The 19,077-nt window shown below is 50.1% G+C and overlaps 1 protein-coding gene across 4 annotated transcripts in view; it reads right to left on the reverse strand.

Annotated features, from left to right (window-relative positions):
* PTPRG (protein tyrosine phosphatase receptor type G) overlaps nt 1-19,077 on the reverse strand; it is a 722,691-nt gene that overhangs the window by 72,557 nt on the left and 631,057 nt on the right. For 3 of the 4 annotated variants that reach the window (XM_040454574.1, XM_040454573.1, XM_040454570.1), the window contains one exon: nt 12,938-13,070. In XM_040454574.1, coding sequence (XP_040310508.1) covers nt 12,938-13,070 — 133 coding nt within the window. The remainder of the gene's footprint in view (nt 1-12,937; nt 13,071-19,077) is intronic. The other variant, XM_040454572.1, reaches the window with a different exon arrangement.

The following is a 19,077-nucleotide window of genomic DNA, read 5'->3' on the forward strand; positions in this document are numbered from 1 at the left end:
TTTTAATGTTTATTTATTTTTTTATTTTGAGAGAGAGAGAGCACGAGTAAGAGCAGGAGCGGGGGGTAAGAAGCAGGGGGTGGGGGGGGGAGGGGGAGGGGGGGCGGGGGAGGGCGGGAGAGAGAGAGAGAGAGAGAGAGAGAAAATCCCAAGCATGCTCCGCCCTAATCAGATGTGGGGCTTGATCCCACAGACCACACGAGATCACGACCTGAGCTGAAACCAGGAGTCGGATGCTCAACCGACTGAGCCGCTCAGGCACCCCTCTCTTCTCCTTTAATACGAACTTTTATTTATTTTGATAATTATTGGCTTCTGTGTTGGATACAAGGGCTTGCCACAGGAACCAAAATTTGGAGAAGTCCCAAGTTGGGTACAGGACTAAAAGGTCGGGGTCGGGGGGAGCAGTGTGCTGTAATTCAGAACTTATCTCCCTCTATTGAGAACATTCTGGAACTGCAACTGTCCTCAAAACATCACGAACATACTCAGTGCAGCGATGAACATTAACTGAAGAAATCACGAGTGTGTTGGAGTGTTTTTGCAAATCTTCATAGAAACTTGAAATTTGCAGCTTTCTAAAATATTTAGACTTCTTCTCAACCCTTAGCCCTACTCTGAATTCTGCCAGATTCACTCTTTCGGGAATTTTGGAGCAGAGCCGGCGATCTCCGCAGCTTTTCCTCACACACAATCACAGGCGCTTCTAACTACCACCCGTAAACTGACAACACTTCACTGAGAAGCAAATGCCATAAAACCAATAACTAATATCTCGAATAATCGAGGGGGCCACCTGAGCAAACCCAAAGAACAGACACAGTCAACCCTGGGAGAGAGGACACTTAATTTTGAGAAATCCAAAGACAGGCGTTGGTTACGTAGGAGAGACTCAACGCAGGAATCTCCCTTTCCTGAAAAGTCCATTTGCTTTAAAAATGGATGCATCCACTTCCTCCTTAACAGAACCAATCCCTTCTTTGAAGGATCATGGAGTACGTTTAAATGGCAACCTTCAGCAGTGAATCCCTCCCTGCTTTTGTCTAATGACTAAGTGTTAGCCTGTTCCAAGAGCTTCGACTGGCATCTCAGGGCCAAACTCGACAGCAGGGGGCCGGTTACTATAACAACTGACAGTTCTTGTAAATTCTGAAAAGGCCCCGAGTAGCCATTTGGGAAACGGTTATTGAGCAAAAAGTTGCCTGGGATCGGCAGCATTAGCTGGCACGTGACCCAGATCTCCTGGCACACAGCTGCAGGGAGAAAGAAAAAAAACAGTGCCCACCTCAAGGAACAGCTGGGGACCTCAGAAGGCTCCCCACCCCCATGCCTTTTAGCATCTCAGAGCAAGACAGTTTAGCGCCACCGTATCTTAAACTCAAGCCCTCCGAGGCGAGCCGTATTCTGGCATCATGCAACGCACGTTAGCTCTCCCCACTGGCTTGACACATCGTCAGGATCTGAAGGGTTGAATTGTAAAAATTATTCCTAATGATTAAAAAAAAAAAATAGTCTTGAAATACGGCCACAGACGCAGGTCCCAGGAAGGGATGAGTGGCAGGGGCAATCGACAGTTTCAAAAGCAAAAGGGATGCCTGGAATACCAGCGGTCCCATGAGCAGCCTGTTTGCAGAAAAGACCAAGGTGATCCCACAAAGCCACCATAAAACCTGAGTTGCAAACCTGGATTTTTCTAGACTGGAGAAAAGAATATAAACCTGCTTTTCATTCCTATTCCCTTCCGCACACAAGCCACGTAAGAGCATCTTGGACTGACCCAGTGCCATTGTACATGCCAAATCCCCTGGAAAAGAATCTGATTCCACCCACAAAAGTAGACTTTATTTTGCACGGATGAAAGGCAATTTGACAGCATTTTCCCTCTGGCAGTACTGATCATGCCACGACCGAGTGCCTCTATGTCCGCTCGGACACAGAGCTCTGCCCCAAGCATTTGTGGCTTTTCTCTGTTCTGTGAAAATCACAGCTCAACATCCTTCCTCCAAGGAGCCTTTCCTGGCTCTGTCTCCTTCCCACCCCACCCTGGCAGTGGTCAGAGCCCGTTCCAGAGCACATACCCTAAGTCACTACTGCAACGTGGGGGAGCCCAAATGCAGGGGGCCCAGGCAGGAGGCTGCAGGGAGGGCAGAGACAGGCTGGAGAGCTGGTGGCCCTCTCCCCCCAAAGACTCCCCACTCAGCTCTATCCAGCCCACTAATGCCACAAAAGAACATGACAACAATGTTACCACATTTAACATGAGAACCCGGACAGCTGGAGTTTTAAGAAATATCTTCCCATTTTCAAAACAATCCAGATTAAAAAAAAATTAATGTTTATTTATTTTTAGAGAGAGAGAGAGAGAGAGAGAGAGAGAGTCAGTCAGAACATGAGCAGGAGAGGGGCAGAGACACAGGGAGACACAGAATCCTAAGCAGGCTCCAGGCTCTGAGCTGTCAGCACAGAGCCCGATGCAGGGCTTGAAACCACAAGCCGTGAGATCATGACTTGAGCCGAAGCTGGATGCCCAACCAATTGAGCCATCCAGGCACCCCAAAACAATCCAGACTTCTAAAAACAGTGTATCTGCAAAATAAAACAGGTGTAGGGGCCACCTGTTTTTGATCTCGATCTTGGGATTACCTTTCTTTACCTGCTTATTTACCCCATTAGCCTACATGCTTTCTGAAGACTGGAACTCTGTCTCCTTGCTGGATGGCCAGTGCCTGGTACAAACTAGATGCTTAAGAAAGGTCTTTGAATGAACAAACAACAAAGGAAGGAATAAACAGGCCAGCCATAAAGGGTCTCCGGTGAACAAAAGCCAACCCTAGGTATGAGTCCCTCTAAAAGATTCAAGCTCTGTGATGCCGGAAAGGTCATTCCCTTCCGGGAAGTGGTCTCCTCCCTTGGGAAGAAGGTGGATGCAGTCCTAACACCCTGGCTGCCACCTGCTTCAGCTCTAGGGTTAAATAACATAGCATTTGCTTTGTAGCAACTCAACAGTTATCGGGTATGGGGAGGACCCTTTGCTATCTGTGCACAGGCACATGCATGGGAGAAATCACTCTTAATGGTATCTGTCTCCTTTGTGACCTCCCTGGGATGGAGGGGGATGTATGCCTGAATCAAATCAAGTTACTGGAGAGTAAACTGGGAAGTATTGGCTGCTAGAGCAGGTGGGTAGAGAGCATGTACCCAGGCTCATGGCAGCTCTGTCATTGTTTCTGTGGGACTACAGGAGGGATCCACGTTCTACTGGGGCACATGTGGTCAGTCATTCTTTGAGCAGGAGAGGGGCATTACCACACGCCCACACTCAGTGTTCACCTGTATCTGGTGGAGCCTCCATTATGCCAACACAACCGCCTCCCGCGATTAGGGTTTGCATCTCCTCCCTCCTATTTTTATTTTTGATAGAGAGAGGGGGACAGAAGATCCAAAGTGGGCTCTGTGCTGACAGCAGTGAGCCTGATGTGGGGCTCGAGCTCACAAATCATGAGATCATGACCTGAGCTCAAGTCGGGTGCCCAAGTGACTAAGACACCCAGTCACCCCACATCCCCTTTTATTACAGTGTCTTCCAAAGAACAAAGCAAAAAATCATGTCAATAAAAAAAAAATTCACTTGTTTTTGTGAATAGCATTTTATAAAAGTAAATGTTTATTCATTTTTGAGAGAGAGAGCGAGCGAGCGAGGGAGCGAGCGAGCAGGGGAGGGGCAGAGAGAGAGAACAGAGGATCTGAAGCAGACTCTGTGCTGACAGCAGCAAGCCCGATGTAGGACATGAACTCACAAACCATGAGATCATAACCTAAGCTGAAGTTGGACGCTCAACCGAGCCACCCAGGTGCCCCTTGAATGGCATTCTTAATGAGGAGGGATCAACACATGGCAAAATTTCTTCAAGTGTAAAAGGCGGGCGTAAAAGAGATCTTTTAATCTGCCCGCGGCGCTAAATCAGTGTTGACTCATCTACCGCAGAATTTATAGACGACTCAACCATGTGCTCAAGGGGGACATCAATTTCTCAGATCAGAGCATGAAATTCTAACACCAAACAAACATGGGTCAGATGTTAATATTGCCCCTTGGAGTTTCCATTTTTTCTGCTCCAGAGTCCACGTAGTTAGCTCAGCCCTATCTGAATCTGAGAATTAACGTTGCTCTACGTTTCTGGAAAGTTCTTTAAGCTAGAATTATGATCCATAATATTGATGTTCAACTTGTCATCAAGGTAAGATAGCACTGATTAGCTGGGATAAGAAAGAACAAATAGGTTATCGGATTCAATACCAAAACTGACTCTGTTTCTCCAACCCCTGAAATTACAGTTGGTCCTGTAAAGTTTCTTCCATGTGATTCTGGCAAATCCAAACCACAGGATCTTTTCAACAAGTATGTGTCATGAAAACAGGCTATGGAAGGAAGTAAATGCCTCCTGACAGGCCACTCCTCATTTAGGCAAAATTATGTAATGATTAAGCCTTTAAAAACATTTTTTTTTTTCATTTTTAGAGAGAGCGCACATGTGGGAGAGGGAGACGGTGAGAGAGTTTTAAGCAGGCTTTATGCCCAGCACAGAGCCCAACAAAGGGCTCGATCCCACGGCGCTGGGATCATGACCTGAGCCAAAATCAAGAGTTAGAACTCACCTGACTGAGCCACTCAGGTGCCCCAAAATAAAGTGATGATTATGACAGTGGGCTATGAGATGGTGGTTCAAATCCAGAATCCACCAAAGATTAACCCTGTGACTTGGGCACGTCTACCTGATTTCACCAAGCCTTGGTTTTCTGATGTGCTAAACGCAGTAACTCCTAGGATTTGAACGCTGATTAGGGGGCAATGTAATCTGCTTAGCACTTGTGCAGTATGGTAAAAACTCAAAAGGTGCTTGGCTCTCAAGGCCTTCCGATAGCTACTGTAGAGGGGGGAGATTTGGCTCGAAGAGAAAAGAGCTACCTTCAAAGCAGTTGTCCTCTGGATTGCAGAAAAAATTTTTTTTTAAATTTTTTTTTCAACGTTTTTTTATTTATTTATGGGACAGACAGAGACAGAGCATGAACGGGGGAGGGGCAGAGAGAGAGGGAGACACAGAATCGGAAACAGGCTCCAGGCTCCGAGCCATGGGCCCAGAGCCCGACGCGGGGCTCGAACTCACGGACCGCGAGATCGTGACCTGGCTGAAGTCGGACGCTTAACCGACTGCGCCACCCAGGCGCCCCCAGAAAAAATTTTTTAATGATCTCGGCCAATACTCACAATCCTAAATGGACACTGACGTCTTGCTCACAATAGTTAAGCTACGCTACAGGGCAAGTTCATAGATAAACAAGTGGTGTGCCCGAGCACAGGGACTGGACAGCCTGCACAGAGCTCTTCGCCCGGCATCCACCTCAAATTATGCAAATCAAAATGAAACCTTCCAAAAACTCCCCCTTCCTTCTGAGTGGTAGCAGCTGTGAGGCTCCCTGTCTTTTCAGGAACGTCAGCACATTGGTGCCATGTAAACAGCTTGTCTTGGGAAGACAGGGCATCGGGAGCTCTTGGAATGCGTTTCCTGACTGTTAGTAATTCAAAGGTGCATTTTGTTGCCATCCTGAGTAGTAAGGCCAAAATGGCCCACTTCAAAAAATTCTTCCACGTATTGGCTCTCCCTCATTTCTACATAAATGATTACCGCTAGGAACCATTGCCTGGTTGATATGGATTAAGATATTTGAAAGGCACACACAGGGCACCGTTTTCAAAAGGCGGCAAGCTGTGCCTGTTAGTGGATTTTTCATCGGTTTCGTCTTTATTAGCTGCCCTATAACCCTGACCTTTGTTCCAAAACATTTATTTCTTCCGAACTTCACAGCGACTTCTGCATTGCTATGGATGTGGGTTCCTATAGCTCTTCAATACAGCCCTTTGCAAGGAGCATTTAACAAAGAACTGTAGCATCCTATCTCTAATATCTATCTGAGCGAACCAATATCAAAAGGTTAAGTTTCTTCCACAAATCCGTGTTGCCGCCTATAAAAATACTGCTCAAAGAGACCCTAGTGGCCCTCTGGGAATCTTTTCATTGAAAAAAATTAAAAAATATAAATCAGGTCGCTGCCATATTTTTTTCGTTCGGGCCAAATGTGAAATAATGAGACGAATCTGATGGTTGGCCTCCAAAGTTGTTCCTTCAAGGAAACATCCTCTTGGCCAAATGATGCCAGTGGGTCTGAATATTTAAAGATACTTTTGGGGGCGCCTGGGTGGCGCAGTCGGTTAAGCGTCCGACTTCAGCCGGATCACGATCTCGCGGTCCGTGAGTTCGAGCCCCGCGTCGGGCTCTGGGCTGATGGCTCAGAGCCTGGAGCCTGTTTCCGATTCTGTGTCTCCCTCTCTCTCTGCCCCTCGCCCGTTCATGCTCTGTCTCTCTCTGTCCCAAAAATAAATAAACGTTGAAAAAAAAAATGTAAAGATACTTCTGGCAGCACTCAAGGAATATCCATGTGCTCTCCACCTTACCATGTATCCTGGGGGCTGTGGGACTACCTCTGGCCGACGGTGAGCCAACGGTCCTGAAGGATTCCACTTCTGGGCTATGCAATTGACAACGAGGTGCCTCCTTGATTTTTTTTTTTTAATCCCTGCTAAAGCCCCTTGGGAAACACGTGTCCCAGAAAGAGAAGCCCCAAGTGCAAGAGAGCTTCCCAGCTCCATCAGTCTACACACCAATGACCAATGAACTCTGTGTTTTAGACCACTAGGGTGTTGGAGAGGGTCTGTGGCAGCTAATGAACCTTGCTCTGATGAAGCCGGTCATGAGTTAATGAGGCTGACCACCGGGCTTCAAGAAGAGTGGGCTGGCTGAGTCATGCCTTTAACCTAGTTACTTAGGGATCTGCTCTTCTGGAATTGCTTTTAGGCCCACTGGGAGCATCCCCCAAACCCATTTCATTAACCTTTCCTTTTTGGTCCAATGTGGTTCTGTTCTCCTCAGTTGGTTCACCTACATTTATACTCTACTGAGCTCCAAACACATGACTCTGAGCTATTTCTAGGATAAATACTTGGCACTTCTGAGAGCATTCCGAAGAATGAACTCTAGAAGGAAGTTCCAAAAGTTATTTTCAAGCCATGTTTTAAGCAATGACACATGACTGGAAAGTATACAGCCACACACTGATTATGTGTGAGGGACAGCATTCATTTAGATCTGTAAATCTGGTTTTGTTAAAGAACTTCTTTTCTGGCACACCAGGACCCAGAAGTGAATTTTTATTTTTCACTAAAGTCGGGGATAACACAGCTATCATTGCTTGTTTATCGTGCACCAGGCCCTGGGATAACCATTTTCCAGAGCACACACCTACTCCTCACGGGAGCCCAATGGGCCCATTTCTGGACTATATTGCAGATGAAGAAATTCTCAGTTCTTCTTCCCACTGGCACCTCTCCTAAGGGGCCTTTTCAAAAAGTTGGTTCACAGTGTTCTATTAGTTTCAGGTGTACAATATAGTGGTGGACCCTTCCTCACATCACCTGGGGCTCATCATGACCAAGTGCACTTCCTAAGGGGCCTATAAATAAGCCTTCCCGCCCTCCCCCATCGCTACCTCCCAGTGAAATTTTTTTTTTTTTAATTTTTTTTTTAACGTTTTCATTTATTTTTGAGACAGAGAGAGACAGAGCATGAACGGGGGAGGGGCCGAGAGAGAGGGAGACACAGAATCGGAAGCAGGCTCCAGGCTCTGAGCCATCAGCCCAGAGCCCGATGCGGGGCTCGAACTCACGGACCGTGAGATCGTGACCTGAGCTGAAGTTGGACGCTTAACCGACTGAGCCACCCAGGCGCCCCCTCCCAGTGAAATTTTAATACCAATAACGTGCTGTGCTTTTGTGTACTACATGTGTATCTGTGCCTTAAAAGAGTACGTTTTTTCACCTCCCAAGAACTCATGTTCACCCACTTGGGCATAACTGAGCCCCTGCTAACAACACATGCTCTGAGGCCATGGGTCGTGAACGGTGGATCCTGGCTCCAAATCCAGGCTGTCTGCCTCTGGGCCCAGGCCGCTCCCTCACCGCTCCCCAAGACTGCCTCTTTCTCATCTTGCCTTCCTGCAGCTGTGGTTCCTTCACGCCCTTCCATCACGCTTAGGCTAAGGCACATATCCCTTCGGGTGGCACCCCAAGTGTTTCACGATCTGGCTCTCGCTGTCCCCCAACTCCAGTGACAGTGAACCCCAGATGCCTGCTTACGATCCGCCAGATTCCCTCTGGCCCCATGCCTGCTCACCTTATTCACTAGGCTTAACCTTTAAGACCCAGCCTGGGCATCAGGCCTCCACGCAGCCCTGCTTTTGTGCTCTCCTGGTGCTCTGGACATAAGCCTCCAAACGTCCTCCATAGTTGGGAGGAAAGGGGAGTGGCCCTTCTTCCAGTCCATGGCACATGCATGCATGACAGCAGAGTCCTAGCTGAGAACCCTCAGCTAGCCAGGCTGAGCTTGCACGCCTGCTTTGTTTCTTTCCTACTACCCACCTGTGTATTTCTTTGCTATCCACATCAGAATTCTCTTTTCTTAACAGACACCCCTCTCCCCCTGGTTCTAATTTCGCCACTTCTTTTGAAGGTTGCTTCTGAGACACTGGCTGCTTCTGTCTACCTGGCACCTGCATCTGGTCACTTTCCGGGCCCTGGAGGTCCTTTGGGAAAACACCCATTGTCCAGTTTTGTGCATGTGATTCCGATGGCAAAGACCTCACTTCTGGGCTTTACAGTTCATTTAAGAGCCAGGCCTGACAAAAGTCCTTAACGCCTCCAACAGGCTCAAGGGGTGAACAAATGACCTGAGTCAGTTCTAAGAGACACCATGTTGGGGCTGAGATGGAACACTTAGGGAATTTCTCTTCCCTTCCACGGGGATGGGAGGGTGTATGTCTCATGTGGACCAGAGGCCACCATGTGGAAACAGAGGGCCTCAGACAAAAGCCCACACGGGGAGAGCAAATCTGAGACAAGAGGGAGAGAAACACAGGCACACAACACAAGCCGAGCCCTGCTGTTCTGTCTGGTTCCTTCTCGCCAATCTAGCGGGGCCTCGTGCACCAAACTTTTCAATTCCGTGCATCAATGGATTTTTTCCCCCGTGAGCGTAAGGCCGCTTGACATCGGTTTTTGTCAAGTCCAACACTGTGGATGCTGCTGCTGCTCACTTCGTGGCCCGTAGTGGGCACTCAACCAACACTGGGTCCTCTACCTTCCCTGGCCAAAGACAGCAGGGGACGCTCAACAGGAAGGCGCTGGCACAACAGGCCCACTGACCCCACCTCCCGTGGATTTGGCCGAACGTCAGTTGTGCTAAGCTATCATGGGATGTATGTGTGAGACATGCATCTTAGTGGTTCAAGAAGGTTATGGATTCTAATGTTTGTTTATTTTTGACAGAAAGAGAGAGAGAGAATGAGCAGGGGAGGGGCAGAAAGAGAGGGAGACACAGAATCCGAAGCAGGTTCCAGGCTCCGAGCGGTCAGCAAAGAGCCTGATGCGGGGCTGGAACCCATAAGCCGCAAGATCATGACCTGAGCCGACGTCAGACTGAGCCACCCGGATGCCCCGAGGAAGGTTATGGATTCTAGAACGAAAATGCCCTGTATTCAAAACCAGGGTTCACCCCACTTCCTCCAGGACTCTGGGCCAGTCGCTTGACCTCCCTGAATTCCCAGTCCCTGGTTTTTTAAGTGGAATAATAGTACCTGCCCTAAGATTTCTTCGGAGAATCACCTAAGACGGTGCCCCCCAAGTGCTCGGCATGGTTCCTGGCACTAAAAGGGGACTCGGAAAACCTTAGCCAGCACTCGTGGAGAAAAAGAAATCACAGACCTCAGCTTTCATCCTGGATGCATTCAACTGCAGGGTCCACGACTCCGAGTGACCACACTCAGGGACCAGAACAAGAGCTGCAAACAGTCAGTCCTTCGGTGCAGAAACTGCCACCACACTGAGCCGGCTGGAACCCCTGGGTGCCAGGCCTGCCACTGAGGAACCGATCCAGAAGGTGTTGATCTGCCTCAATGCTCCACTTACGTCAAGTCAGCTTGCCAATCACCCGTTCTCACTGTGCCTCAAAAGGCAGAAAAGCAACACTGTCAAAACCGCATTGCCGGCAGGAAATGCCTGTCTCTTCCGCGTTGACCCATTTTCTGTGTGAGCTCCCCAATGCTTCCTTCTTTCACATGAATAAAACACAAAAAAGTTGGGACAGATAACAGGTCCTGGTCTCCTCTAGGCTGTTCTCCTGCTTAGCCGACTCATCCGTTCTAATGCTAATTCAATGTTACTTTCCTTCATCTCTAAGAATTTTTCTCCTTCGCATTCACTTTTGTATACGGGCACTCAGAGTCTAGCAAAAGATCACGTGCGCAGTCTGCTCAAGTTTAAGCTTCTGGTTATTTTTTTTTTAATTTATTTATTTTTTAAATGTTATTTTTGATGGGGAGAGAGGGAGGGAGAGGGGGGAGAGGGGGAGAGCATGAGTAGGGGAGGGGCAGAGAGGGAAGATCTGTGCTATCAGCAAAGCCCAAGGCGGGGCTCCAACTCATGAACTGCAAGATCATGACCTGAGCCGAAGTCAGATGCTTAACTGCCTGAGCCACCCAGGTGCCCCACTTCTGGTTAATCTAGCTTTCAATACATACACATAGAGAAGAAAGACCTAATTTTTATACACAAATCGTTATTATTCAATACATTTTCTATTCAGACTGAGTTTTTCTAAGGAGTATTATCCTTTTCTGATGGGAAAATGCATCTTGAATGGAAGGGCTGTAAAGCTGTCTTTACCCGATTATACAGTCCTTTCCTCCACGTAGCTTGTAGTGTGGACCTGTGTGTTTTGGCTGGCCCGGTTCCCTTGCAGGCTTGGCCACATTTCCCATGGCCTTTCTTGGTCACAGCGATCTATTCTCAGCAGGGGGGAGGGGTGCATAGGACCAAGACGGGCCAATTGCAAGCAGCCCTGAGGTTTTTGCTACAAGTGCTCAGCACGGGAACCGTTTCACACTGCAGCTGGTATACAACGGTCACCGGTGTGGGGCAGCCGTGCACCGTCTCCGCGCCTCCGTGGGGAGGGTGTGCAACTCAAACCACACAGTCCCGAGCACGGCCAAGACAGGAGTGCGCACATCTCTTGTTACTTCTGCATACGCAGACCTGTGTTGGGCAGCTTCCAATATACCAATGGGCTCCAGACCAGTGCGTGTTTGCAAACCACTTGTCCTGGAGAAGGAGCAACGTGGAGGTGGGGCTAGCGTTCCGGGGCTTATCCCTGACACCATGAAATTTGTGATCCAGCAGGTCTGCAGAACTAAGAGTGTTATAGGTGCCATCAGACACTCAAGGAAGCTGCAGATGAATCCTTATCTCCTGGTTCTACTGAATTAGAACATACGGCCTATCTGCCAGCAGACTCTGTCCATCCCACCTTCAAAATGTATCTAAATCCAATGGATTCCTACCATCTGCATTGCTACCCTCATCACCTCCTTCTGGACTAGTTCAATCAGTCCCTCAGATGGTCTCTTTGCTTCTGCCCCTGATCCTCCCCAAGCTTTTTGCAACATAGCAGCTAAGTAATCCAGAAGTTAGATCAGAACACCCTTCTGCAGCAAGTCCTACTTATCTCAGGGTGAAAGGCAATGTATTCAGAATAACCCACAAGGTTGTACTTGACAGGACTCCCCTCTACCCCATTTCTTCCTGATGCCCTCTCTGACCACTCTCCCCCATGCTCACGTGCTCTGGCCACACTGGCCTCTTAGATATTCCTGAAAAATACCAGGCACATTCCTGCCTCAGGGCCTTTGCACATGCTGTTTCCGCCACTTGCAACTTGCCCTACATGGAGCCCATTTGAGTGTCTTTGGATCTTAGTCCCTTTTAGATCTTAGCTGAAATATCCCTTGCCACTTAGGGCTGCTTTAACTACTCTGAACACTCCCCATCAATCCCAGAATGCCTCCCCTCTTTCCAGATTTAGTTTTCTCCTTTACGCACTGGACACTGTCTTAAGTATCCTAGATTTTACTTATGTGCTTTGTTTATGGTCTGTCTCCCCCACTGAAAAGTAACCTCCGGGAGAGAAGAATGTCTGGCATAGAACAGGAGCTCAAAATTAATTGCAGGAAAGGCAAGAAGGAAGCAAGGGATGGAAACAGGACGCCTGCTCATCATGGAGGAAGCTTGTTCAAGGCCAGAAGCCTCCTACACTAGTCTGAAAGGTTAAGGTAGCCAGGCCAACCTACCTTGCTCAGTTAAGCTGGCTTGGAGAAGGTAGCTGAAAAATGCAGAACTGTTAAGCAGAAGCTGCAAGAAGGCTTCCCAGGGGAAGTAGTGAGAACTAGTTCAAGGACAACGATAATACAGGGAGGACTTAAAATCAGCCGTTTTTATATTCCATGTATTAAACGCCACAGAATACGCTAAAGGTTTCCCTACCACCGGATTTTCAGCAAAAGGCTGTGACAAAAATTTTCAGGTCAAGGAAGGTCATTAGGTAGATACAGCAAAGTGAAACATGGCCCCTGAGAAGCTGGAAATGCTACGAACCTCATTAACTCATTTCCCATAAACTCAAACTTCAGGTGGAAATGGGATTTGAATCTAGCAAATACCAACACTGGGATCCGAACCCGGATCTGCCGGATTCCCAATCGAAAGCTCCTGTGGCACTAAATCTCAAGCTCATCCTAAGTGCCTTGATCTCAGAAGAGGCTCCAGCCCAGCAGCTGCTTCCAGATAGAGCGGATTCCCCCCGATGGTGACCCCAGCAACACTCCAGCTGCCTCACCTTACTGAATGAGAAGCCACGGGCTCCCCTCCCCGGGCAGCGTGCTTGCGGCAGAACCCAGCCCACACTTCCCCTCTGTGGGTGCAGCCTGGCTTACTCACCTCCAATAAACTAGCACAGCAATGAGAAGGATGAGGCACACGAAGGTCAAGGCTGATACCACAATCAGAGGGATGATCCACTCCATCCTCCCTGGAGAAGGACGGCTTATCATTCCAGAGGTGTTCTTTTCTGCTGCAAAGAGAAACCATGGCAGTTAGAGGAGGGGCTGGTGGAGACGGGGAACAGGGAGCCAGAACAAGATACGGAGCTCTGTTCCAGTTTGGGGTGGTTTCCAGAGGACGGAGTTGCCTGCTTCGGCTACCCTAGGATAAGAGTGGTCACCTGTAGCTGGCACCACTTCCTACCAAGTCCCAACCCAAAAGGCGCTTTTCCCGGCACTGCCTGTGGGACGGACTCGCGGGTAGAGGTCAAGGTGTTCTGACGCAGAGTTGTGTAAAAGACACACATCCAGCCTCACTCGAGAGCATGGTGACCCACGGCAGCATTTGGATACACCGAAGAAAGGTGCTCCAGTCTGAAGGCAGCATCGCCCTTGCCTCTAGAAAGGGACCAGGGCTGGCGGAGGTGGCCCTCCGAGAGCCTCTCAGGGTCCAAACTGCCAGGGCCGGAGGGAGGGCCTGAGGGGTTTTACTAAGATAAGCAGCTACAGCAACAACGGTTATATTCTTCACCTGCTCAGCACCCATCACCGCTTCCTCTAGTACCTGTACCCCATTCTGTTTTGCCAAACCATCTCTCCCTGAAAGACAGAGTCAGAGTGGGACAACCAACCAAGCATGGGACTCCCAGTCTCCCAGGCAAGGGGGGCGACTGGGCATGGAACTCCAGGCAGAGCAACAGCTCTCACCCTGGAGTCCCAGCCCACGACTCACAAGACTGAATGATAGAACAATCCAGCAGGAACACCCAGGGGCCACCTACCCAGCAGTTCCTGCCACCCGGATCCCCCGAGATCCCGTTTCTCCAGGTTCTCCTCTTATCCCCATCCTTCTAAAAGTTCAAGGACAAGTGGGGATAGGAAGCCATGCCTCGCTCTGGTCCCAGCACACATCTGCCTCTGAAGAGCAGCCCATCTAGGAGTTCAAAGGAAAGTCTGAAATGATGTAGGCTTTTCTCTGGTCCGCAGATACCTCTTACCCAAGCAGCTCTTTCCGCTGGCTCTTGCAGGCCCCGGAGGATCTTCACAAGTCCCCAGGAGGCTCCGGAAGAAACCTACCCTCCTTTAGACCGCGGGGGAGATGCCTGGAAATCTCCAGGTGGCGCAAATGGAGCTCAGATGCCGCGTGGGGCTGGGAAGAGCAGGGGTGCCCGCAGCCAATCATGGGAGGCAGGTGGCGAGAAAGCAAAGGTTAACTGTGATCGCAGGGAGAAGCCCCTGGAAAAATCTACAGCTGGCTGCAGGCTGACTTGTTCTCAGCAAGGATCCTTCTGCTCTGCAAAAAGTAGGCCAGCGTTCAGCCAGCCCAGAGTGTCCCTCTGCAGGGTGGCTTAAATGCAGGGCTCATCAGGCTGGGTTTCCAAGTCATAGAAGGTGGGCTGCCCAGGAAAGAAGGAATTGGCCCTGGGACCAGATTTATAAAGAGGCAAGTCTCCTGAGTAATGAAGACACATGTTAGGGAGCTTTTCACTGGCTTCCTCTGGTTTACTTTGATCCCCTCTTTTGTTTCCCGCACGGGCCTGTCAACACGCAGGGCCAGCCTGATGCCAGCTCACAGGTAAGAAGACAGAGGCAGGCAGGTGAGGCGCACTGTGATGAAAAACCGTAACACGGCACTTCACGGTTTGTAAAGTATCTTCCTCACTGCGCCAGCCCATTTCTCTTGACCCTTTGCTCCACAATTTCTCATTAGATAGCTATTTGCCAAGTCCCTAGTGTGTGCCAGACGTGGTCCTAGGGGATGGAGACACAGCAGGGTGTCAGATGAAAACAGTCCAGCACCGTGGGGCAGGCATCACGTAAAGGGGGAGAAGCAGACATAAGAACATGTAATTAGGATGAAATGGATGTGATGCTAAGGAGACCCAGGGGGTCTGAACAGGGGAGGAGCTGTCCTGTCTTTGGGATTCTGGAGGGGGCTCCTTGACACGGACACCTGAAGGGTGAAGGGGAGTTAGCCAGGCTGAGCCCAGGGGGAGAAGTGTGTTCTGGACCGAGAGCATGAGAACGGGGGGAACCACGATAGAGAGGCAGAGGCCACATCAGCCAGGCCCTATACGCTGAATTAGGAACAGGTTCTAGTCCCAAGAGGATTGGAAGCAGGGTTGTGAGCTGAGGCTTACAAAGATCCTATGTGCCACCCCTCCCTTGACATAAAGCTTTAATAGCAAAGCTCTGGTGAGGCTGAAAGAACCACAGTCACAAATGAGAAGGATTTTGCTGGGCTACAGCAGGGGGCAGCCCAGCCAGGCAATTATCTGGCTGATGGCCGGGAGTATCTTAAAAACCGGAAGGTCCTGTTCATGGAAAACGTGGCGGGAGGGTTGCATTACAGGCCACGTGTCCAAGTGAATTCAGTATCCTCCCTGGGAGGCCTGTGCAAACCGGGTGAACCCCCAATATCTTATTTCTCTCTGTGCCTCTTGACAAAAAAGTACCCTTTGCCTGGGCTACTACAAGGTAGGCAGGCAGGGGAGGAGGCCAAATGCTAACGCCAGGTCCTGTTCATCCTGAGACACTGAAAAGGATGCTGGGCCGAAACAGCCCCTCACGCCCGTCTGTCACTGCGACACCCATTCCAGTTCCAACAGTCATTGGAAACACCAGCTCTGGGGCATCTCTGCCAACCTAAAACCAGTAAACAATGGCCACCCAGAATTTCTCAGCCTTCTAAGTCCTGGTCTAGCTGTGAGGGTCAATGGCATATCCCATTGCCCCAGAAATCTCATGTGTTGGTGGTTGTGTCTGTCCCTCCCTCATCCCCCACAAAGTGAGAGGGCAAGTTTGCATCATGCTGTTGGGGAGCCTCAAATCTCAGAAAAGTCTTGCCAGAGGAGAGAATGGAGGTCTGCAGAGTAGGGGTCTTGAAGTCACAGCCGGCCTGGGGCCGGGCGAGGCTCAATCTCCGCTTTCACGACTGAGTCATTCCTCTGACATCTCATAGTGCTCGCGTGAGAATTTTGTTCGAGGGGGTGGGGAAGTGACCCTCATCCGCAACACCTTGCCGGGTGAGAGACCTCTAAGACAATGCTGTCCTGACGGCAGCTGGATTTGTCCAGGTCTCTCCCCTAAAGGCCAGGCAAAAATACAAGTGCTGTTGGACTGCCATGAGAGGCATGATAAAGTTGACCTGATTGTCCGATTTACGGGATTGCTTTGTCCTCGTGGTACCAGGAGCCCGGAGTTTCATCCCATGTGCACACAACCATGTGAAACCGTGTGCCCTGTCCTCAGGAATTCCTCACTGCTCTCAGGGACACCATGGCCTTCCTGCCCACCCATGACCTCCTGCCGCTCCCCACCACTGTGCTCCAGGAGCACCCATCCAACCAGGGACCATGCTGGGCCACAGTCCCACCTTCCACCTTTGTCCCTGCCTTGCCTTCCCACTGCCAGGAATGCCATTCCCCCTCTGCCCCCAGAAGCTCCCATTGCTCCCTAAATCTGGGCTCAGGGACTACCTTCTCCATGAGGCCTCCCCAGGCCCTCAGTCTGTGCTATCTCTGGAAGGCAGAACAGAGTTTGAGATCACAGGTTCAAATCCTGGCTCTGCTACTTTCTATGTGACCTTTTTTTTTTTTTTTTTTTTTCATTTCAGAGAAAGAAAGAATGCACACGTGAGTGGAGGAGGAGCAGAGGGATTGAGAGAGACAGAGAGAGACAGAGAGAGAGAGAGAGACAGAATTCCAAGCACAGGGCTCGATCCCACACCCTGGGATCACCACCTGAGCCTACATCAAGAGTCGGATGCTCAACTGACTGAGCCACCCAGGCGCCACTATGTGACTTCTAACCAATAACCTGAATCATTTCGGGCCTGGCGTTCTTCATCTATAAAAAGGGCTAAAATAACCCTGCTTCACGGGGCGGGGTGCAACATTCATTGGGAAGATACACACAGAACGCCTAGGAGTGTGCCTGGCATTGAGCAATGCTGTGCACCTACCCTCGTTCTCACCAACACCTTCATCATGCACTTCTCTTACTGCACACGCCACACTCCGTTATAACTGCTCTTCTCACTACTAGAAGGTCCCCGAAGGGAGGGCTGACTGCCATCTGTACGTGGAAGAACAGCAGTGAAGCTCTGTCTCCTACCAGCTGTGCAACTCTGGGCACGTGACTTAACCTCTCTGTGCATCAGTTTCCTCATCTGTGAATGGAGAGAATATTGCCTACTATGCTGCGGAGCGTGAGGATTATGTGAACTAGTGCATATAGAACACTTAGAAGGTTGCCTGGCAGCCATCAGCGCCTCGTTGATGTTATCGGCGGGATTATCGTCATCACCGTCCCTATCCTCTCCCTCGCCAACACCCCAGCAGCACCACTCGGATGCTGAGGGCTCCCTGGGTGTCTGCAGCATGGGATCCCCACGTCATATCTGAAAGCCTAAGTGCCAATCACACAGGAGGCTGCCTGTGAGAAGGCACAACCTCAAAGTTTGCCCTGAGATACGACCGCACCACACTTCTTGCTGTCCTTTGGGAGAAACACCTGTCCCGCTGCCTGACTCAATCCGTGGCCCTCGGAGGACAAAGTCTAACAACACCAGAACTGGTGTTGAACTACCAGAAACTACCAGGTACATATAACATGCTGCCTGGGCTGGATATACACTCTCTTGCTCCCGTGACTTCTTCAGTCCCCTGACAATCTTCCCCACGCTACAGCCCCCAGAGACTGGAACATACTATGAAATTTCAGCACAACCAACAAACGTCCTCCATTTCAGAGTCAGGCAGACCTGATTACAAATTCTGGCTCAGGCCTTTCTAGCTGTGTGACTTTGGATAAGTGACTGCCCGTCTCTGAGCCTCGGGTCCCTCCCCTATCAAAGGGAGACATGATAATGCTCATTCACCTCTCAGAGGACTTCTAAGGATTAAATGAGTTAAACCAATGTGAAGCAGATGATGCAAATTATGGCTAGCTAACTGACAGAGCCAGATGCAAGATGAAATCGGGGGCGGGGGGGGGGTCCTGATTGAAAGTTATCAAGGAGTTTCAAGATGGGGGCGGGGGAGGGTGAGGGCAAGTACAGGGCTTTCTGAGCACAGGGCCCCGTGTGCCTGCCCAGGTCCCATGCTCCTGAAGCGGGCCTGACTGGTCACAGAGGAGACATCCTCCAGGGAACAGTCATTCTTCTCTTCCTTTCTATGAAACCCAGCACCAGTGCTGTCGATGGGGTAAAATCAGACCCTCCCGGTGGCTGGGAGTGGCTCACCTTCCTTCAGCGCTGCAACTCGTGGCCCAGCTGCCTACTGAAAGGGCCGAGCCGAACTTGGCTGCCCCAATCCTGGAGAGCATGCCCCCTCCCCGATGCTCAAATCCTGACGCCAGAAGGAGTCCAGCCCCTTTTTGGGCTCATGGAGCTTCTTTCTGCTCACCTCTATCTCTGATTTATCCAGAAGGGCCGGTGTTCCCAGCAGAACCGGACTTCGATCCCTGCCCACCACGGGTTGTGTGAAGCCGAAGCCCATCCGTGGGCCTGGCTTGGCGCCCCTCCCCCACTGATTATTATCGGACTGAGTTTGCTGCCAACATTGAATAAGCGATTTGGTTCGCATGGAAAAAAAAAAAAATCAACAATGGAAGCTCCTACCAGAAGTGTTTAAGGTTGGCAGCACAGGCCTGAATCCCCACACGGCAAACGTCAGCTGGAAGTGAGCAGAACACTCTTTTTCCAGACAGGGCATGTGTCACAAGTTTGCCACAGTCCTCACTGCTCCCTCATGTCACACATCAGACCCGCCACCCTCACCCCTGCCCCTGCTGCCAGCTCACTCTAGCCAGCCTAATTTCAGGCTGCAGGGGGGCACTCTGACCCGAGGAAGAGCAGAACAACACGGACTCGGGTAATTTTAAAGGGCCTCATCATCAAACGCAAGAATTATGGTGTAAGAAGCTCCTGACCAGGATTCGGCAATCACGAAAGAAGTTGTTTCTGTACAAGGCCCCTTTCCCAATTCAAGATTTATTTTCGAAGAGATTTTATTTTTCAACCCATTCGAAACTGAC

Source organism: Herpailurus yagouaroundi, unplaced genomic scaffold (genome assembly GCF_014898765.1).
Source record: "Herpailurus yagouaroundi ecotype Mexico unplaced genomic scaffold, PumYag 213, whole genome shotgun sequence".
Taxonomy (NCBI): domain Eukaryota; kingdom Metazoa; phylum Chordata; class Mammalia; order Carnivora; family Felidae; genus Herpailurus; species Herpailurus yagouaroundi.